The following is a 23,447-nucleotide window of genomic DNA, read 5'->3' as shown; positions in this document are numbered from 1 at the left end:
AATTGTCTGTAGTGTTAGGTGAATGGGTCTGGGTGGGTTGCTCTGCGGAGGGTTGGTGTGGACTTGTTGGGCTGAAGGGCCTGCTTCCACACTGTAAGTAATCTAATCTACAGCAAGTCTTTATACTATGTAAAATCAACTGTAACAAAGAATGCTTGACCACTTAAGACCTATATGCCTGCTACCTTTTGCAAATGCAATCATTTCTTCAGAGGTGTGCTCGAGGATGTGGTTCAGTAGATGTTCAGCTGTAGGAAATGAAACATTTATCTTTCCTGTTAAACGTAGGAAGAAACCTGTCATTCTTCTGTCCCTGGCAATTACAGCATTCAGGGATTAAAACTGTTTTCTGAAAACCATGTTAATTGCAAGACGGATGAAAGGAGATACGTTATTTTCCTCTTTCTCCCCTATCTGTAACAAACAGGGCCAGTGCAGTTTGGATAGCAATCTTTAATTCCTGACATCGTGTCAATACTTTGGCTGAAGTTGATGTGTCATTTCGACATAAACGATGGCAAATACCATTAACATTTCTCATTATTTTACGCAGCAAGATAATTAGCCATTGGCCCCAAATTTTGATGCTGAGGAATTGCATCCATTATGCCAATGAAAAAGCTAGGATTAGTTTCTATATTTCCTCTCTTGCATATCCTTTGGATATAAGAACTATTTAAACAGAGTTTATTCACTTATTAAAGGAACAATACAGCACATGGTAATCTCTCACTTGACTCTCAAATAAATGCTTAACTGCTTATCTAATAAATTATTAATCCCTTCATTACTTTATTATTATTGAAAAATGTAATGCCCGTGTGATAATGCGTTCTTGAGACTAATCTATCAATTTTCGACTTCCACTATCTGATTTTAAAATCTGGGACTGTTCATTCTCTAAAATAATTTTTAAAAGGAAAAACATTGACATAAGGTGATTTTAGTGATCATTTGCCCAAAATACTGATGCAACTCATGATGAAGTCATCAATAAACAAGAATGTGTGAATTGAAATTAACATTAACTCTTATGGCCGAGGCTGGAGGAGTGTACAGAGACTCTTGTTTCATTACTCCATGAGTCACAACATAAAACAAAAATATTTACCAAGATGGCCTATTCATTACTTTATCTATATCAGGTTATACATTAAACAATCTAGCAACCAGATTTCTTTAATTATCACAATTATTGATTTATCAAAACAAAATTTATTCAATGAAGACGGAATAATTGGTTAACAAATAGTTGATGAAAATGTGTTGCTGGAAAAGCGCAGCAGGTCAGGCAGCATCCAAGGAACAGAAGAATCGATGTTTCGGGCATCAGCCCTTCTTCAGGAATCCTGAAGAAGGGCTGATGCCCGAAACCTCGATTCTCCTGTTCCTTGGATGCTGCCTGACCTGCTGCGCTTTTCCAGCAACACATTTTCAGGTCTGATCTCCAGCATCTGCAGTCCTCACTTTCTCCTTAACAAACAGTTGATAACAGACTTATCAAAGTTTATTTTTCAAAATAACAAAAACACAGAAAGCATGCACACACATATTCAGGAAAGCAGAAAATAAAATAGATTTCTTTCTGCAGATGTTCTCTTGTTAAAAAAGAGATCTGGCCTTTAGCATTATTCTTGAAGACAAAAGCATAAAATATTCCAAAGTCTGTCAATCTGATGTTCTGGTATGTGTAGTCAAGTCACTAAGCACACATACTTGTATCTGCTCTGAAAATAAAACATTGAGAAGTTCCTTCAATCAATCCCCTTCGAGAAACAAATTGATTTCACTCTGAACTCAGGAGTAAGGTACTCTTCAGTATTAGGAGAGATGAAAATTCCTTACACACTTCTTATTCCCCAGTAATTCCAGATATCAAAACATTCTAAGATGTGTGCTTTGCTTTTAAAGGGTGGCTTTACTTAATTCAGGAATGCTCGTATTATCCCTTGTAATATAGAAACTAAGACATGAGAAACATGGTAATGAATGATCCAGATTTTTATTATACCTCACTAAATGTTACGTCCACTGGCACATCTGTGTGCAGGGCTAACATTAAGCTTTAAGGTTACAACCAACTGTGTGATTCCATCAACATGTCATGTTTCAAGTGATCCAAGTAAAGATGGAATCTGAGACTTTTATATCCTCAGGTTACATTTTATGATAGAAATTATGATATAATGAGCATATCCCTTCAAAATGCAGTGACATACTAACGGTGAGATAAAATAACATTCTCCAACAACTTAAATTTTAAAACCCCAACTGAGGCCTACAACAAAATAAACAGTTGAAAATAATCTGATTTCTAGGAAGCCTTCTTAAAAAGAAAATCTCAAATGAACACAATGACCTTTCAATAACGTCTTAAATAAATTATTCCAATTATTCTTACAAAAATTGTTTCTACAATCCTTGAAAATTTAATGTTTAACACAAACAACTGAAATCAGTCACTCAGAACCTTATCCCATGTTTGAATTACACCTTTCCAGAAGTTTCACACATTGTACTGAAAGAATCACCAGTTTGAAAAAGAAATGAAGCCAGACACTGAAATACACAAAGGAAGCACATATTTGGCAACTGATTTTAGGCATAGCAACGAGAAGAATGATGATTCATAAATGCAGAGCTGGAAAGTTTGCTTCTCTTTTTCAAACAAAAGCAAAAATGACAGATTGTGGAAATCTGAAATTAAAACAAAAAAGCTGGAGGAACTCAACTGGTCAGGCAACAGTTTAGCAGCTTTGAAGTTATTAGATTAGATTCCCTAAAGTGGGGAAACAGGCCCTTTGGCCCAACCAGTCCACACCAACCCTCTAAAGAATAACCCACCCAGACCCATTTCCCTCTGACTGATGCACCTAACCAATGGGCAATTTAGTATGGCCAATTCACCTGACCTGCACATCTTTGGACTATAAGAGGAAACCGGAGCACCCAGAGAAAACCCACACAGACACAGTGAGAATGTGCAAACTCCACACCGGTAGTCACCCGAGGCTGGAATCAAACCTGAGACACTGGTGGCGTGAGGCAGCAGTGCTAACCACTGAGCCACCATGGACTCAAAGTATTAGCTCCATTTCTCTCAGTTCTACTGAGTTTCAGTGTTTTCCATTTTTATTGCTTTTTTCTCTCTCTTTTACATTCAGCTTGTTGAAGACCACACTCAGTTAAAAGCTAATTAAATCGACATGCATTCACAAAGAATATAATGATATCGACAAATTTCACTAGCTCAGTAGAGTCAAGCCATAAGTTAAATAACTGTGGTCATGGGTTAACATGTCAAAGATTTAAGGATGTTTAAAACTACATTTTTGAACTTTTCTTTCACACAAGATACTCTCTCCTTTTTAGACTTTACACCTGTGTTCGTGTGTGTTTGTTGCCGCATTCAATATTTTTCTCAAGGTTAGTATAGAAATAAAATTCCTCATTTATCACTCAAGAAAACATTGTGATTTGTTTCTGCATTTTTGAATAAGCAAACTTCATCTTAATTCAAGCGAGATACAGCTGCATGCTAATCAAAAATTAAGAATTTTGTTGTGGTCAACCACAGGGTTGAATAAAAGGGTGAATTCACCTCATAACAAGTGGTAAAAACACAACAGAATGTGGATCAAACACACAAGAAAAATGCTAAACTTTACTCATTCAGATATTTGAGCTCAACTATAGGAGACTGGAAGTAAGAAGAAAGAAAACTTTGATGTATGTTCCAATTAGAATCATTTCTTGGACTGAGCAATTCACCTTATCACTGGATACACCTCAGTTGGCCTTCCTAAGAAGCCATATGAAGAATCCTTTTATTCACCAGCATCCCAAACCATTGAAGGAAATGAGCTCAAGATTTTATATTTTTGAATCTGTTTTCTGAAGTTACATTCATATTGGTTGAAACAAAGTCACACAAAACAATTATACATTTGAAGAATTTTCATTCATGCTGCTCCTTCCTATGTTGTGGCTCTAAATAATGAAGATTATAATTGCAACTAACAGAGATGTAACTTTCCACTGCATGCTGCCAGTTAAGCCAAGCAAACTATTTTATTATTCATCCAAAACTGTGTTAAATTGTTTCATGAAATGGTGTCAGGAACAGGGCAGGAAATAATTTGTAACCCATGGGCTGAATTTTTATTGAGCTGTGGAGGCACATTTGGGCAAGAATGGTGATTCTGTGTGTTTTCGGAGCAGTCTAATTTTCTTCTGGAGTTCCAACTCTGCACCTGTTTACTGTGACCTTTTTTTGAGTCAGAAATGCCTCGTGCACGGAAAAACAGAGCCATCCCCACTGAAATCTGCAATCCTATTTCATGCAGAGTCTGAAAATTGGATTACATCCTGCATTTTATTTTTATCTGATGTTGTAAGCTTTACAAAGCCTATTCAATGCAGGCCATGTTTGAAAGTTTATGAAGAAAAATGGAAAGATGCTGAGAAGGCTGGAACATTTTGAAATGCAAAGGTAAAATAGTTTTGTGGCTTCAAATGCCTCTGTTTAATTTTGTATTGTAATTTAGATGCATTTTAAAAGCAGTGATTCATCGTGGGGATCTGTCTTTCAAAGTTATCTCTTATATGGACTCCTCTCAGATATTTATTCATATGCATTGTGATGCATTCATAAAAGCCGCAGCCAACAAAATGAATTGAAAGATTTTTTTGTCTCTCTGTTAGTTTTATTCTACTGTGATTTAAATGGGTCCACCTGGCAAAAATAAATTGGTTCTAACATTTGTCAAAAAATCTAACCTCCTACTCCCTTATACTGATTGACAAATGTACTGAAATCAGAATCTGCACCTTCTGTTATTTCCTTCCCAGAGAATTTCCTATTGTTTAGACAGCTGTGGTCATTATCAATGCATGGCTGAATTCCAAGTGCTAATGTATTTTAACACTAGGTGTTCCATTCATCTGAGAATGAAGTTTCAGAAATTTGGAATAACAAACACATTGCTCATTGGTATTATTTCTGATTTGTTAACATAAAAGAAGGCCCCTGTTCAACATGGTGGAAGGGAATCTGTGGCTGAGGAACAAAAAGGTATAGTAATTGCATTGATACCAAAGATGGCACACGGGATAAATGCGGATTTCAACAGCTTCCTCATTTCCCCTCCCTCCACATTATCCCAGTCTCAAACCTCTAACTCGGCACCGCCCTCCAGACCTGTCCATCACTCCCCCCCCGACCTATCACCTTCTCCCTCACCTTCATCCACCTTTTGCTCTCTAAGCTACCTTTCCCTAAACCCCACCCCCTCCCATTTATCTCTCAGCCTGACCCTCAAGGCCCATTCCCATTCCTGATGAAGGGCTTATGCCCGAAATATTGATTCTCCTGCTCCTCGGATGCTGCCTGACTTGCTGTGCTTTTCCAGCAGTACACTCTCGACACTGAAGATGGCATCATCACTGCTAATACATTTAAGAGCTAGAAGAATTGAAGATAGTTGATAAAAGAAAGACAGTGGGAAATGTTGTCAAGGTCACTGTGAGAGTTAGAATGCCACATATGAATATTTGATCGTCTATCCTGGCAAATGATGAAAGAAATGACAAGGATGGAAAGGGAAGAGAAAAAGTAGAAATGGACCATGTGAAGGGATAGAAGAATAAAACTGAAGGCAAAGTTGCTGCAATTTATCAATTTGGAGAGTGAACATGAAATATTCTCCTCAGAAAGTTAAGGGTCCACAGTGTCAGAGGCTAGGTACTAGCATAGGCAGAAGATTGGCTGTCTGGCAGAAGGCAGAGAGTGGATGCAAGAGTCTTGCTCAAGATGGAAGCTCGTGACTAGTGGTGTTCCACAACAGTGGGTGTTGGGACCACCCCTTTTCACTTTATGCATTAATGATCTGGATGAAGGAACTGAGGGCATTCTGGCTAAGTTTACAGATGATACAAAGATAAGTAGGTAGGGAGTATTGGATAAGAGGAGCAGGTAGTATTGAGGACATGGGGAGGCTGCAGAAAGATTTAGACAGGTTCAGAGAGTGAGCAAAGAAGTGGCAGATGAACTACAACATGGGAAAGTGTGAGGTCATGCACTTTGGTAGGAAGAATAGAGGCATGAACTATTTTCTAAATGGGGAGAAAATTCAGAATTTGGAAGTACAAAGCAACTTCGGAGTCCTAGTCCAGGATTCTCTTCAGGTAAACTTGCAGGTTGAGTTGGTAGTTAGGAAGGCAAGTACAATGTTCATAGATTCCCGACAGTGTGAAACAAGTCCACACCGACCCTCTGAAGAGTATCCCACCCAAAGCCATTCCCTTATCTATTACTCTACACTTACCCCTAAATGACACATCCCTGAACACTATGAGCAATTTAGCATGGTCAATTCACCAGACGCAGGGAGAATGCGCAAACTCCACCCAGACAATCACCCAAGGCTGGAATCACACCCGGGCCCCTGGCGCTGTGAAGCAGCAGTGCTAACCACTGAGCCATTGTGCCGCCTTGTTGTCAATCATCTCGAGAGGAATAGAATATAAAAGTAGGGTATACTTCTGAGACTTTATAAGGCTCTGGTCAGGTCACATTTAGAGTATTGTGAGCAATTTTGGGCCCCAGACCTCACGAAAGATATATTGGCTCTGGAGGGGGACCAAAGGAAGTTCATGAGAATGATCCCTGCAATGAAAAGCTTAATATATGAAGAACATTTGACAACTCTGGGACTGTACTTAATGGAGTTTAGAAGGATGGAGGGGTGGTCTGCTGGAAAATTTCAGAATACTGAATGGCCTGCACAGAGTGAACATTAGAGAGATGCTTCCATTGGCAGGAAAGATGAGGACCCAAGGGCATAGCTTTACAGTAAACGGAAAACCTTTTAGAATGGTGATAAGGAGAAACTTCGTTGGACAGAGAGTGGTGAATCTGTGGAACTCATTATCACAGAAAGCTGTGGAGGCCAAGTCTCTGAGTACTTTTAAAATGGAGATAGATAAGTTCTTGATTGCCAAAAGGGATCAAAGGTTACAAGGAGAAAGCAGGAAAATGGAGTTGAAAATCCTATCAACCATGATTGCATGACAGAGTGGACTTGATGGGCCAAATGACCTAATTTATACTCTTTTGTCTTATACTCTTTTTATCTAAGGTGTGCGGCAGAACTAGATGCATCACAAATCAAGCTGTTCCAGCAGAGTTACAACACTGACAGATACTTAGCAATGTGGAAAATTGTCTATGTGTGTCCTGTCCAATTAAAAACAGAATATATCCAACCTGGCAAACAACCCAAACAGACTAGTGTAACTGATCAGCAAACTGATGAAGGTACCTTGAGAGTGCTATCAATATCCTGGAGTATATCATTGACCAAAAGTTGAACTGGGCTGGCCATAACTGAGGAGTAACTTTTTCATGCAGAGGGAGGTGCATGCATGGAACAAACTGCTAAAGGAAGTAGTAGAGGCTAGTACAATTACAACTATTAAAAGGAGTCTGGAGGGGTATATGAATTGGAAGGGTTTAGAGGGATATGGGCCAAATACTAGTAATCAGGACTAGATCAGATTGGGATATTTGGTCGGCATGGATGTGTTGGAGAGAAGGGTCTGTTTCCATGCTGTCTAACTCTATGACTCTATATAAATATTGTGACGTCAACAGCAGGTCAGAGACTTGGAATTCTGTCGTGAAAAGCTCACATTCTCGCTCATCAAAGTCTGCCTACCGCCTATAAGGAGCAAGGCAGAAGTAAGATAGAATATTTTCCATTTGCCTAGACCAGAGCAGCTCCAACATCGTTCAAGAAAAAACAACCCACTTTATTGACGTACCATCTAAGATCATCGACATTCACTCCCTCCACCTCCCATGCATGGAGACAGCTCTGTGTGCCTTCTGTAAAGTGCACTGGAACAATTCACCAAGACTCCCTAGACGGAACCTTCCAAACTTCAGGTCTCGGCCAACCAGAGGACAAGGACATCAGATACTTGTGATCATCACTTGTGCAAGGTCCTCTCAAAGCCACATGCCATCCTGACTTTGGAACTAGATTCGGTAAAAACAATGACTGCAGATGCTGGAAACCAGATTCTGGATTGGTGGTGTTGGAAGAGCACAGCAGTTCAGGCAGCATCCAAGTAGCTTCGAAATCGACGTTTCGGGCAAAAGCCCTTCATCAGGAAGTAGATTGCCATTCCTTCAGTAGCTTTGGGTTAAAATTCTGGAACTTCCTCCCTAACAGCATTGTGGGAGTTATCATTCCCAAGGATTATGAAGATTCAAGAAGCCAGCTCATCATCACCTTCACCAGGGCAATTAGGGATGGATATTAAATGCTGGCCTAGGAGGAAATGTCTGAGGAATTAATGAGAAATAAAGGTGGAAATTTACAAATCCATGTGGAATATATTGACAGCCGATCCCAATTATTTATTTAAGTAAATTAAATTAAATCAAAAAACCCTATTCTTGAAGGGTCGACGTTTTCCAAGGCTATATTTTATGGGTACTGATTGCCCCAGCATCAATTGATGACTTCTTAACTTTGAGTATTGGTCATAGATTTCATCACTGCATTCAAATCAAATCCAGTCCTGCATCTTAATACATGGAGTAAAACACTAGCACAGACTAGTTGGGCCAAACAGCTTGGTCCTGTATTTTGTTATTCTATACAATTCATCCTTTACTCATGAATGACTTGTCAAATAGCAAATGCTGAATAGTGGTCAGGAGAGTTAATTGTAACACTAAGGCAATGTTATAGCGGTTATGATATAAAGTATGATGCTGCTCTAACATTATCAAAGAGCTTTTGAATTGAGAATCTAAAAGAAAAAGAAAACAAAAATGTACTAGAGAGCTGAGTTTGGTGTAATGTTGAATACAATATAATGAACAATTTAAAGAACTTACTGAGAGTGAGGAAAAATTATTCTCAGCTAAGAATAGGTTGCAAATTCAAGGGACTCAGAGCAAAAGCAGCCCAGGCAGACAGTGTAGCCTCTAAGAGTGCTGTACTGACATGAGAAAACCCATGGTAAACAAAATGCATGAAAGGGTATGATTCCAGGGAAGAAGCACAATCCTTAGGTATTACTGTCACAGTCCATGATGTCACAGTGATGTTCTCCTAAGACACCTCCCACCTACCCCCGCCACAGGTGTGTTTCCTCTACCTACTCAACTACTGTATCCATCACTGAGGTCAGAAAGATTAGCACGGCATAGACTGCGAACCTGATATCATTTGAACCTGGTTGGTTTGAATGAATGCACTGAATTTATCCAATGAATAAATTGGTTTCTAAGGCTGAAAGCCAGTTCAACGTTCTAAAGTCAACATGTGATAAATATTTTAAGTAGTATAAAAATTAAGCTATTAATAACAAGAAGACTGGAAAAAAAATGTATGTATGCAGTTATCCAGCTCACACACACACACACACACACACACCCCTGAAAAAATCCATTGTGATTACCTTAACACAAACAGCATAGCTGCTAATCTCACAAACACTTCATAACTCATAGTGCAATAACTTAAAGGCAACAAATATTTCCCTAACTTACTGTTCGACAAAGAAGCTTTATCAGCCCTTCCTATGTTTCAAAATAGAAGTAAGCTTTTCAGAATATATAAACACAGCACATTTTGACATTAGCTGCTGTTGTAACCAGCATTTCTTTGTTGCTTTTACAGGAATTGAAAGATGAAAATTATAATGTAGACAGAAAATGTAACTTCACAGTTATTCCAGAATCATTTGGAACAGTAATTTCTTGTCAGATTGAGCGAAGTGAAAGCTTTCCACTATTAGCAGTGAATCGAGCCCCTGTGCAGCACATCTAAGAACAGTACAATACTGATGTATACATTTGGTCTGTTTCCAGACCTGTGGGAGTTACTTCCATTTGCATTTTGAAAACAAATCCCACTCCTTGCCGAGTTCTTGTTAAATGCATGGAAGCACAGCCATATAGTCATTGAACAATTTCAAGTCCACAAGGTACACATGTCCAGGTAAAAGAACTGCATACATTTATGACTCTGACCTTTTCTTAATAATAAGAAAAAATTATGCAAAATTTTTATTTACCCACAATAGCAAATACAGCCTGAATAAATGACAACCTCTGGGTAAAATTCTACATCAGCTTACATGCTTCTATTTAAGAGTGGTTTCACTTTTTTTACATCTAATTTTCTGCCAATGCATACATTCTCCAAGCAGCCTATTGTTGAAATCATCATTTAATTTTTAACTCATCAACACTGTGATTGTATTATTGTATTTCTTGTAATCCTAAAGTAAATTAAGCAATTTATAGTTTTATTTATCTCAAATATCAAATATTGGATTAAGTACCATATTTTTCACATTTATTTATCATTCACTGTTTCTGTGCTCAGCAGTGGTCATTATCCCTGCACCTATTTTCTTGGCAATTAGAAAAGAGGCTTCTAAGTCCAAATTGTATTGTATCATGAGTGCAAAAATGCAGAAATTAGACAAGTGTGTATCAAAGGCAGAAATTATTAATGGAGAATTTTAACTTGAATATAGATTGGGAGAGGCAGACCTGTCACAAAAGTGGTGAATTTCTGGAGTGTCCAGGGTAATTTTGTACAGTGATATATCCTGGCTGTACCAAGGGAACAAGTAATACAGTTTGGGATTGATTAATGAACCAAATTTAATTACTAACTTAATTGCATGTGAACATTTATCAACAATGATCATAACATGAGCAAGTTTATTATAGCGTTTGAAAATGAAAATCAAGAATCAGTTACTAGAGTTTTAGATATAGGTAAGGTCAACTTTACAAGGTGAGACAGAGGCTATCCACAGAAAACTAGGATAATGGGTAAAACAACTGAAGAACAGTAGAGGATCATTAAAGAAACACTTCACACAATACAATACCAGTTTATACCCCTGACAGGGAAAAGCTCCACTTCATGGATAAAACAGCCATGGACAACTAAAGAGATAAGGGAACAATGAAATTAAAGGAAAAGCTGACAAAAACACACACAAAAAAAGCACAGATCCTGCTGAATGGAATAGATACAAAAACCAGCAAAGGGTCACAAAGTAGCTTATAACAGCTACTAAAAGGAATTATCAAAGGAGACTTGCAAGCAACATCAAGATCAGTAAGAAATTTTACAGTTATGCAAAGGGAAGTGGGTGATCAGGAGCAATGCTGGCCCACTAAAGACTGAAAGTAGGTATATTGTCAATGACCATGGCAAAAATTGCAGACATGTTGAATAATTACTTTGCCTTAGTATTTAGAGTAGAACAGGAGGATAGCTTGCTAAAGTCCCAAGAAAATAATAGTGGATTGTGGACAGGGTCTAAATAAAACTAATAAAACATTTGTAATGACAAAATTATAAGAATTAATGAGTGCCAAATCCCCGGATGACTTCCATCTGAGAGTGTTAAAGGAAGTAAATAGACATCCTAACTACAATCTTTCAGAACTCCCCAGATACAGCAGTCATCTTTTTGTATTGGAAAATTGCATATCATTCTGCTTTCTAATAAGTGTGAAATTGGAAAACCAGGGAATTATAGGCCAATTAGCTTAACATCTGTGGTGGGAAACTGTTGGAATATAATCACTTACTACATCTTTGAATACCATGAAAATTCTCAATAAATCAGGGAGAGTAGTATCAATTCATGACATGTCTGACAAATCTCTCTGAAGTTTTTGAAGATATGACTTAGGTAGTGGACAGAGGAATGTCTGTGGATGTTGTTTGTATTTGATAAGGTCTCACAGAAGAGATTATTAACTAAGGTAGAAGGCCACGGAACTGAGCAAATTACTGACATAGCTAAGAAATTGGTTGAGTGGCAGGTGACAGAAACTAGGATAAAATAGGTAGGTACTCAAGTTGGCAGGATGTGACCAGTGGTGTCTTGAAGGATGTGTGTTAGGGTCTCATTTAGCCACATTATTTATCAACAACTTGGATAGTCATAGAAAGTCATGTGCCCAAATTTGCTGCTGACACAACATTAAGTGGTATTGTGGACAGTGTAGATAACAGCATAAAACTACAAAGGTATATTGATAGATTTCTGATGAAGGGCTCATGCCCAAAATGTTGATTCTCTGGCTCCTCAGATACTGCCTGACCTGCTGTGATTTTCCAGCACCACACTCTCGATATTGATAAATTAAGTGACTGGGCAAAACTGTAGCAGGTGGACTTTAATATAAGCTATTGGTCATTCATTTTGGACTAAGAAAGGATTGATCAGCGTATTTTCTAGATGGTATGAAGTTGAGCACAGTGAATGTCCAAACTGACTTTGGAGTTCAGGTGCAGATCTAAAAATGTCACAACAGGTGCAGGAAACAATCAAGAAAGCAAGTGGAATGCTGGCCTTTATATTGAGAAAGCTGAAGTATGAGAATGCAGAAGTTATGCTGCAGTTGCACAAAACCCAGTTAGCCCCCACTTGGAGCACTGAGAGCAGTTCTGGGCATCACACCTTAGGAAGTATGTAGCGGCCTTAGAATGAGTACAATATAAGTTCACAAGAATGATACCTGGTCTTCAGCGGTTAAGTTATGGGAGAAATTATGCAAATTAGGAGGTTGAAGGGTCATCTGATTTAAGTTTTCAAGAGAGTAATGGGAAAAGATAAAGTTAAAAATCACACAACATCAGGTTATAGTCCAACAGGTTTATTTGGAAGCACTAGCTTTCGAGGCACTACCTCTTCTCATAATCACCTGATGAAGGAGCAGAGCTCTGAAAGCTAGTGCTTCCAAATAAACCTGTTGGACTATAACCTGGTGTTGTGAGATTTTTAAGTTTGTCCACCCCAGTTCAACACTGGCACCTCCAAATCGGGAAAAGACAGGGTAAATAAAGATAAACTAACATCACTTGTTGGGATTCTGGAACAAGGAGAGCATAGTCTGGGAATTAGTGCCAGGTTATTCAGGAGAGATGTTAGGAAGCAGCTCCATACACAAAGGATGGTAGATGTTTGAACTCTCCGCCACAAATGATGGTGGATGCTGGATAAATTGTATTTTAAATCTGAGACGACTATTTTTTTGTTCAGCTAAGATATTAAGGGATCTGAGCCAAAGGCAGCTATATGGAGTTAGGCCACAGATCAGCTATGACCTCATTAATAGTGGAACAGACCCGGGGGTCTGAATTGCCTACTCCTGTTCCTATGTTTTTAAACACAGATTGAAGAGATGCCGCCGCAGGAACAGAAGTTAAAATTAATTCAGTCTATTCTCATTCCACAGCAGGTTAAAATAATCAATTTTTGCTGGTGTACCAAGACTGGAGCGAGGCTAATTGGGATCCTATGTTATACTTAGGCATCCTATTGTGCATGGTGGATCTGAATGGCATTTTAACCAGAATTCTGAATCCATCAGGTTGGAAACAAAGACCTTTATCGGTAAGTTCTAAGTGAATTTTTAATGTGGTCAAATGGAGAACGAGTACTTTTCCAGGCCTGCAAGGAAGGTCTGGGCCTTTACTGTTTCAAGTTCCATATTTTTTTCCCAAAGTCCTGCTGAGCACCCCTTCCTGAAGTTCTGATTACCAACAACCTTAAGGCCACCCAATCCTCAGCTGCTGCTTTATGCTTAATTCATCTTGCTGGTCTGAAGTGAGAATTGGAAATTAATGATGGTCAGACTTCCCACTCATACTCCCACATAAGTTAAGGCTTTTCCTGGTGTACCTAATCGATTTAATTGTACAGCAGTGATAGAGGACAAGAAACATTAAACAGGCATCTAATCAAGGTCTTATCTGGACATTTTGTTTTACTGAATTCAATTTCAAACCACACACATTTCTGGAGATCCAACTCAGAAAACTGCATGTGACCTGATCAAGGGGATGCTTTGTTAATATATTCTTCACAGTGAAATGTTAAATATTATAATTTTCATTGTGAGGGGTGGCAAAAATAATGGTAACAGATGGACTGTCTGCTACAAAACAGATATTCACTCTTTTGCCATCAAGTTAAGAAGTAAAATCCGCCCTTTTGTGAGTTTCTGAGATTCTGACAGAGCTGGACAGGAAATACAAAAGATATTCCCCAGCATAAAGGAACCATTTTGGGGAACCTTTGGGAGGGAGGGGGGTTTGGTGAGAGATGCCGGAGGTGAATGGGTGGGGGTTGGTGTTGGGGGGGGGGGGGGGGGGGGGGGAGGTGGAAAGTGGGGTGTGGGTGCAGCATCAGGGTACATTGTCAGGGCAATTGTGAATCATCTCACCAAGAATGTGTTTTCTCCATCAGTAAATATATTCAACTTTGATATTTGCAGATTTCTCATTTCAGGGAAACTCTAATAATTATCAGAGCAGGCAGTTGAATGGAATCAAGGTAGAAGATCAGGCATGATTATCTTGGAAGGCAGAGTCGGGCCAAGGGTACACTCCTGCTCCTGTATTCTTATATTGGTTTGAGAATATTGAACAGTTAACCAAGATCATGAATAAATCAAATTTATTTTTACTGTGACCATTCTTTTTAAGCCATTTGTTTCTCTATGCACATTTATTAAGAACTATTTAAAAGCAAATTTATTCTTGGGATAAGTGCCAGGCTTTGCCCTTTCCTGGAATGATATGGAGGTGCCTGAGTTGGACTGGGGTGGACAAGGTCAAAAGGCACATAACACCACGCTCCAGTCCAACAAGTTTATGTGAAATCATAAGCTTTCATAGCGCTGCCCCTTCATCACTTTCCTGGAATGTTTTCCTTGTTTGCTCCCTTATGCTATCCTTCTGCTGAAGACAGTGATTGTCACTCTGTTGTTGGAAGTTCACTGACTCATCTACTTAGACCATTATTGCAACTGATGTCTGGAGAAGTGTATTCCTGGAAGAACTCAAAATGAGCAACACTGACTATGTTAGCAAATGCTGCTTTCTAACACTGCTCACAATTTATTGCATTATTCTGCTGACAATTGAAAGCAGCATGAAAGGAGGGTATCATTTGGTGATTGTAGACAGGGTATACCTGGATAATTTTCCACATTATTGAATGTCAATGTTGTAGGTGAGCTTGGAAGATGAAATTATGCATGCATTCTGTACAGCTAGAGTACAACAGGATAGATAAAATAACCTATTTGTTTCAGTCTTAAATGTTAATAGGTCTTGTACTTCAGCAGCATATTTTGAAGTAGCTATCACATCCAATTATTCTAAAGCAATTTAGAGAATAAGTGATCTATTATTCATTTACGCATTAGTTGATATTGGCATAAAAAGGCCTAAATATTTTTTTTCTTAGATCCTTGGAAGAAGTAAATGTTTTTTTTTAAAGATTCCAATTTTAAGGCTAAACCAGAACCATTGGTTGAAATAATCTTTTAATGCAGTGGGAACCTGTAAAATAACACCTCTTCTCATTAGATAAGTAGAAAAGATCTTGCCTACAACAAACAGGCTCCCTGTTAATACTTTTTTAGATAAAGAATTGAGTAAACAGAAACAATCATGTAAAATTTCTCGAATAATTTCTTCATAATTCTTTTGGCTGCATTTATATTCTTCAATTACATTATATTCACAAAATTGCCACAATTATATCATTAAAGTAACCTGCAAAAGAAACCACAAAGGAAAGAAAAACACAGCAACTTCACTTTCAGTAACTGCAGAGATTCAGAAAGGTGACCCAATTTCACCTTCTCAAAAGCAATGGGGGAGGAGCAATAAATGTAGTCTTTCTTATGATATCACATTTGAGAATGCATAAAAATAGCCTCAAGATAAGAAAGTTGATGGAGTAATAATATTGCTGCTTGAACTGTTGCTCTGATGCTTCCACACATAAATAATTGGCATGGTCCTGTCAAGAAAGGACCTGATGCTTCGCGTACTGATGAATAAAAATGGTTTCACTGTTTCAGCATTTGTTGCTAATACTGCTGGTCTTGTGCATTTAGAAATGAAACCAGCTTTCAAGAGTATGACGCATAGTCCCATTCTGCGATATAGCTTCAAGTCTGGCTTAGATATTCTCTCAAGGGTGGCCACTCACGTCTGAAGATCTTCTCTTCAAGGGTGTGTCCAATGTCTAATCACTCATAGTGCAAGCCAAGGGTTTCAGAATAGGACCACCTGTGATCTTTAACACAAAGGCTTTTCCAATCTTTCTGTAAGCCAACTGAAAACACTGAGTGGCATGTGACCAGTTTATAATTATTAAGCTTCTTTGTTTTACAAATGGCAAGTGAAAGTGCAGAGTAACAGTAAAACGCAAACAATTCTATTTCAATCTTCTTGCAAATTATAAGGTAAACAAAGTTTCTCATGGCTGGTTTAAAACTTGATCAGCAGGTAACTAAAAGAAACTGTAGCTGGCATGTCAAAGAACTGCACTACCCATAGCAAAGTCAAGCAACGTATTCCCCAGTCAGTGCTCACTCTCTGCCAAACCACAGGTAATCTTCACTATCAGCTCCTTCCTGAACCACATGTAGCCTATTCATCACTGACCTCTCCACCCCAGATCATTAACTGGTCACTTAAGGGCATTAGTTGGTGACAGAGCATGAAGTTAAACACAAAACGTCAGAGGTGGGAAAGCAGCGAGGTTCAGGCATGTCAGCATCATATCCAATTAAAAGCCCTTTCTGATTCCAAGCTCACTACAGAAATAACAGAAGATTCCACTGTTTAGTTTCCATTTGAACTCACTGCTAGTGTAGTCTGTCCATAATTCCCTGTGCTTTCCCTTTCCACAAGAAAATTGGTATAATTTAACGAAAAAGATCCAAATAATTTTCTTGCTTGTTTTAGAAAATCATCTTGGAAAACATGCATTACAAGTAATGTTTTCATAAATGAGGCAATTACAAGGTGATTCATTAATAGAGCTCTAGAAATAAGATGGACTAATAGTTTGCTGCTTAAAACCAGTTATCAGTCTGTTACCAGAGAAACAAAGAGAAGTGATCTTTGTGCTGCACTATTCTTGTTACACACATTTTTCATTCACTGGTGAGGCATTTTTCAGAAAATGTCCATCATTTATCTTGCCTTAATTGTTTTTGTGCAGCTACAGAATACATGGCAGCAGTCTGAGCAATGCAATGGGTTTCTGTCTGTGCTAATTTATTACAGAGTCCTTGGATTTACTTTCATCGAAAGACCATTCTCACCACCCGTTAACTCTATGGCCCCAATTTTCATTCCTAGGTCCCACGTGCAGGGCTGGGAGAATTCTCAATCCTGTGAATGCAAGGTTTAAAAATGGCCACCCGTATTCCCCACTTTTGGTCTGATGGTGAATTAGCTGGATTGAAACCTTGGTTTCTGAGGGTGATGCAGTGGGCTGGTGGATGCAGTCTGGTTGCGATAGCTCTAGCAAATAGTCTAGAGCCTGTTCGAAGGGGGTTCCTTGGTGTAAACCATAGGCAGTGATGCATCGGGGGGAAAGTCCATGACATAAGGCTGAACACTGGGAGCAGCATCAAGTCTGAGAGAAGACAAGGTCACCTCAATTAGATTGAGTTGTAGAGTCAACAATGTTAAACTAAATCTTGCCACCAATCTTGAGGTTTCAAACACCAATAACATAATAACATTAAAGTTAAACAACACAAAATGGGGAAACATTAAATATGGACTCCCTCCATTTCAAACAGCACTCTACTGAACAAAGCACCCACATTCATAAAAACACACTTTGACACTTCTCAACACAATTCTGGACAAGTTGGACAGTTCCAAGCAGTTAATGCATCTTTTATATACAACCATGACCACAGCTAACAATCCCAAAGGACACATAGTTACTCCCTTTCCACAAGGGATCTCTGACCTTCCCCCCACTCCCAAGTGTTCTCAGAATATATCTAGAGGGGTACTTCAGCTCTCCAAAATGTTCCCTAACTATCCAAAAATAATACATTGAGGAAAAAAACTGCTCTTATCAGATCTAAACTTAACTCTCTAGTTCCAGATACCAGGTGTTACATTGCCAGCTGTCCACTGATTGAAGCAGGACGCAAGATACAAACTCTTCTCCCACAAATGTTTATTTGCCTTTAATAGTTAAATTTCAACTCCAGTTTGTCATCTCTCCTTCCTAATTACTTTACCTCGCTGGAGAAAACCAACCCTCAAGTAAATACTCCAATGTGCATCAACCACCTGAAATAATATCAGAGAGGCCAGTATCCCATCAGCAAATTACCCTTTATTTACACAAGGAAATTCCTTGACACTGATCCAGCTCCCTCAGAGCCAGCTCTCAGACTGAACAGGGCCTCTGACACTTTTGCTTATATCTGTCAGCCAGGGCTCCCTGATTGGACTAGATTAACAGCCCCAAACAAGGAACGGCACGGTGGCACAGTGGTTAGCACTGCTGCCTCACAGCGCCTGAGACCTGGGTTCAATTCCCACCTCAGGCGACTGACTGTGTGGAGTTTGCACGTTCTCCCTGTGTCTGCGTGGGTTTGCTCCGGTTTCCTCCCACAGTCCAAAGATGTGCTGGTGAGGTGAACTGGCCATGCTAAATTGCCCGTAGTGTTAGGTAAGGGGCAAATGTAGGGGTATGGGTGGGTTGCGGGTCGGTGTGGACTTGTTGGGCCGAAGGGCCTGTTTCCACACTCTAATCTAATCTAACTCATATTTTATGTGGGTCCACGTGGCTGACCCCATTGCAATCACTACATCCTTTCCCCTCTGAGTCAAAGGACATAGGCTGGTTTTCTCTCTGGAACTCTTCCTGGGGTATTTTAGTTTCTCTGACTCTGCCTCGGATATGGATGGCATGTAACACACAGAAGCTCATCTCTTGCACCTGGAACATCTCTGAAGAAATTCATTCTATTCTTCAGGCAGAAAAAGGTGTTGAGGCAGCAACATCTGCTATGTGTACCTCAGATTCTGAGATCGCTTCAATGTTTGACAGAGAGGGAGAATCCATGGGTTTCCACGGTCTTTCTGACTGTTTCAAGGAGTTGAGCACATTTTCCTTCTGGCCTGTTGGCAAGTTTCCAGCATTCATACAGTCCATATGCTTGTTCAGGACTGTTGCACCTACCTGAACTTTACATGCCACAGGAACTGACCTCGCCTTGCCCATGCCTCTTACCATGCAGGGCCGTTCCTGTGGTTCCTGTACCCCCTGAAATAAACTCTCTCTCTTGCTTGATGGAATTTTGTGCCACTTCACCTTCCCCCACCAGGTCTGAGAAGATCAGATATCAACTGGAGTGGAGTATTCACCCCGTTAGCAACTCTGCTAGCGTTATTGCTATAGTTGCAGGAGAAGTGGTCCAGTAATCAAATAGGAATCTGGACAGTTGGTATCTAGTGAAGCTGTAGGGCTTTTTGTTTATGTCTGCCTTTAAATTTGGACCAATTTTTCTGTCAGGCCATTGGATAATGGGTGGTATGGAGCTGTCCTGATATGTTGAATGTCATTCAACTTTAGGAAATATTCAAATTCCCTGCTATTGAACAATGTTCTGTTATCTGTGACCAACACTTTCAGGAGTCTGTACTGCTAAAGATGTGTGCAGTTTTTCTATTGCCATTCCCATGTTTGAACAGTGCACTCTATGACTGTCCAGCCAAGATGAGTGGGCATCCACCATGACTAGGAACATTGAACCAATGAAAGGCCTGTGTAATCAACATAATGGGGTCCAAGGTTTACCCGGCTATTCCCACAAATGTAGGTAAACTGCTGGTGTGTATGTTTTGTCCTTTTTGGCACTAGGACACTGCCCCACAAATGCAGCTTTGTCTCTATCCAATCCTGGCCACCAGACATAACTCCTCACCAACATGTTCATGTTGCAAACTCCTAGATTATCTTGGTGGAGTTCAGCTGGTATCTGGCAGTGACCTTTGGTTAGGACACTAACTCTTACTCCCCATAATAATATGCTGTCCTCTGTGACCTGGTCTCTCCTGGTCCAAAAAGGCCCTTTTCTTTCCACCATCACCATTAGCTGTTTCAGTTTTGCCAGGACCAGATCTTTCTGTGTGCATAGAACACAGAACAGTACAGCACAGTACATAACCTTCGACTCTTGATGTTGTGCCGGCCTTCTATCCTACTTGAAGATCAGACTAACCTACATACCCTTCATTGTACTATCTTACATGTGACAATCTAAGAGCTGCTTAAATGTTCCTAAAGCATCTGACTGTCCCTAATGTATCTGATATTATCAGCTGCGACTGGAAATCTGTCCAGAAAATTTAAAACTATTACGGATTCTTCCAGTGACTCTTCTAGTGCTCTATATGCCAGTGGGACTGCACCCACTATTTGGCCTCCTGGACAGTGTTCCAACTTGTATTTGTACGCACTTAATATTACAGTCCAGCACTGAACTTTGCCTGAAGCTACGACTGGCACTGCCTTATCCTCTTTAAGTAGATCTAGCAGGGGTTTGTAGTCCATTATTATTACAAATTTACATCCATAAAGATATTGGTGGAACTTCCTTACTCCACATATGACCATCAAAACTTCCTTCTCTATTTGGGCATATTTACACTCTATATTAGCTAATTTCCTGGATGTTCCTCTCCATTGGGCCACCTATGAGCTAATAGTATCCCGATCTCATAAAAGGAGGCATCACATGTCAATACCAGATCACATCTCGCCAGCACCTTACAGGATGATAGCTGTTTCTTCAATTAATTGAAAATTTTGGCTTGGCTACATAACCATTTCTAAGGCTGACCCTTTTTTAAGAGTTGATGCAAAAGGTGCCAGCAGAGAGGACAGGTTGTGCATGGACTTTCCATAAGAATTCAGCAGCCCAAGAAATAGAATGAAGTTCCAACACAGGCAGGGCACCTCTGATCACCCTCACTTTATCTTCCAACAGGTGTAACCCATTCTTCTCAACTCTGTAACCCAAGTACGTCACTTGGGGTGCCTAGAACACAGATTTCTCCCTTCTAATGCATATAGCGTGCCTGGGAGAAACATAAAGGTGTTCCTTTTTGGTCTTCCCTATTATTAGCATGGCAACTAAATAAATACTGACCTAGCATAGACCAAACCATAAGTATATACTCCAGTGAACATCAACTACATTGAAATAACTCCACAGAGACCAATGTCCCTGCAGGCTTCCTGCCTACAGTCCTGATGAAGGGCTTTTGCCCGAAACGTCAATTTTCTTGCTCCTCAAATGCTACCTGACCTGCTGTGCTTTTCCAGCACCCACTCTAATTTCGATCCATCACTAAGCCACCCTATGTTTATACATGGAAAATCCCTGACATTGGTCCAGCTTCCTCAGAACCAGGTCTCAGAAAGACAAGATGTCTGACACTCCCTTTTTAAAATTCTTTTTCTTCCTCTTTAAAAGTTTTTTTTAACCCCACACTACCACCTAACTGCAGTCATGCTTATTTTACTCCCTTTTTTCTTTTTTTTTATCCCCACACTACTGCCTAGTTGCAGTAGTGCTTATTTTTTCCCCAGCACCCAAATCTCCTGTTTATTTATTTTTTATTTAACCCCCACACTACCGCCTAACTGCGGTAGTACTTATTTTACTCCCTTTTTTTTAACCTGTCAACCAGAACTCCCTGATTGGACGAGATTAACAGCACCAATCAGGGAACTTGTATTCTATGAGGTGCACCTCGTTGATCTTATTACAATCACAACATACAGTTTATTATTTTTGGAGAATATGCTGTGGCATTTTTAAAGGAGTCATCATGAACACCATTGTCACTCGAGAGTCCAAAGTCTAATCTGAACAGAGACAGTGGATCATTTAAAGCTCCAGCTTCCTTTGCAAAATGTGCATGCATGAAATACAGATCACACTCCCCAGACTGCTCTCATGAAAATTACAAACGTTGGGCTCAGATGGTGTGCTTAAGATTTCCAAGATCCTTGGCCATTTTTGCCACAATAAGAAGCTCTCTGTCACAGCGAAAATCTGAGTTCACAAGTACAAGTAGCTTGAAATTAAATGGCACAATAGAAAATTAACTTCACTGATCAAAACACAACCAAAAAGATGTTGGCAGCAATCAATGGTTTCTGCTGAAAAGACATGGCTTTGGCAGAGCAGATATACAGTCCACTTGCAATGACCATTCAACTTTCCAGTGAATGCCAAGCTGTGGCATCAATTGGTGACCCCACTGCATTAATAGCAAAGCAGGGGCTCATCTTGGTCCATCAGAGAACCATGCCAGTCAGGCAATCTCGAGTTTGGGAAAGTGATTTTCAAGCAATAGCTAGTCAGAGGTCCACTGGTTAGGTGCTTGAATGCCTACTACAGGTAGCCCTTTCGCAGCTTAAAGATGAGAAAGAGACCCTTCACCAAATGTTGGATCCAGATTTTGATATTTAAACAGCTTTCAATTGAAACAGAGAGATATATACAGTCCCCAGTTTGCAACTTGCTTCAGAACTCCATGGGATGGTTTTGAGTACCAATGGACTGAGGCGCTTCCACTCCAATTCTCAACTGACAGTCACATATTTGTGAAGTGTGAATATAACGGCTAACAAATATAAAATAAGTTCCGCTGGTTTTAGAAATACAAAAGTACAGAGTGACATGACATTCTAAGATAATAGTTATATCCAGGAGGCATTTTCTAACCCTACTTTCTCCTGTGACTATGAAAGCTTTTACGTACCCGACAATTCCCAAGTTCTTCAGCTGACAGTATGATTGCCCCACATTTCTTTCCTGGAATTCCGCTGTGGACAGATAATAAAAGAGAAATAAAAATGTGACATTTTAATTATCATTTTTCAACTGCTTTTCAATCCTTAGCAAATGAAAAGAACCATGTCCAAAGAATATGCATTATAAAGTAAAACATTTTCTGTAACTCAGAGCAATCAAGTTGACTATAAAGTTTGCCTTCCTCCATTTGCAGTTTGTAGTTTAAAAAAAGTGGTTGTTAAGAATAAAAAAAACTCTGTTATCTACATCTTTGCTAACAATCAAAAATGAAAGAAAATATTACAAATAATTACTTATGGAACTATTTGTTTTCTATGTAAAAATTCAGTACTTGCTGGATTATTCACTTTGTTTAATTTTGCCTTTTTGATAGATTATTCTATTAACAATTCTGTTGGAACATTGTACAAACATTACCATTTAACAACTTCTTTCACTCATTTCGAGAAAATGGATGGTGATAATGGAAAACAATAGCAAGTTTCTTCTTGTTTGCAGAGACAATAGTGAGCATCAGTGTGCCAAGTTTAGCACGATTGACTCCAACAAAGACATGTTCCAGTTCTTAACAGATGTACTTTGAAATGTGTTTGCCTGCAGCAGATTGTTATTTCTTCTCACTCTGCTGCCTGTTTTCATACCTCCAGTTTATTAAATAGTAGCAGCTAACATTCAGTCTTATTTTGGATGGCAGTATATTATATGGGGTGATTTCATG

At 39.3% G+C, this 23,447-nt stretch overlaps 1 protein-coding gene across 5 annotated transcripts in view; it reads right to left on the bottom strand.

Annotated features, from left to right (window-relative positions):
- Positions 1–23,447, bottom strand: part of LOC140467305 (copine-8-like) — a 594,693-nt gene that overhangs the window by 272,028 nt on the left and 299,218 nt on the right. For all 5 annotated transcript variants that reach the window (XM_072563573.1, XM_072563576.1, XM_072563574.1 and 2 more), the window contains one exon: positions 22,677–22,740. In XM_072563573.1, coding sequence (XP_072419674.1) covers positions 22,677–22,740 — 64 coding nt within the window. The remainder of the gene's footprint in view (positions 1–22,676; positions 22,741–23,447) is intronic.

Source organism: Chiloscyllium punctatum, chromosome 45, assembly GCF_047496795.1.
Source record: "Chiloscyllium punctatum isolate Juve2018m chromosome 45, sChiPun1.3, whole genome shotgun sequence".
Lineage (NCBI taxonomy): Eukaryota > Metazoa > Chordata > Chondrichthyes > Orectolobiformes > Hemiscylliidae > Chiloscyllium > Chiloscyllium punctatum.
Note: the sequence above shows the minus strand (reverse complement) of the source record. Positions and strands in the feature narration are given on the sequence as shown.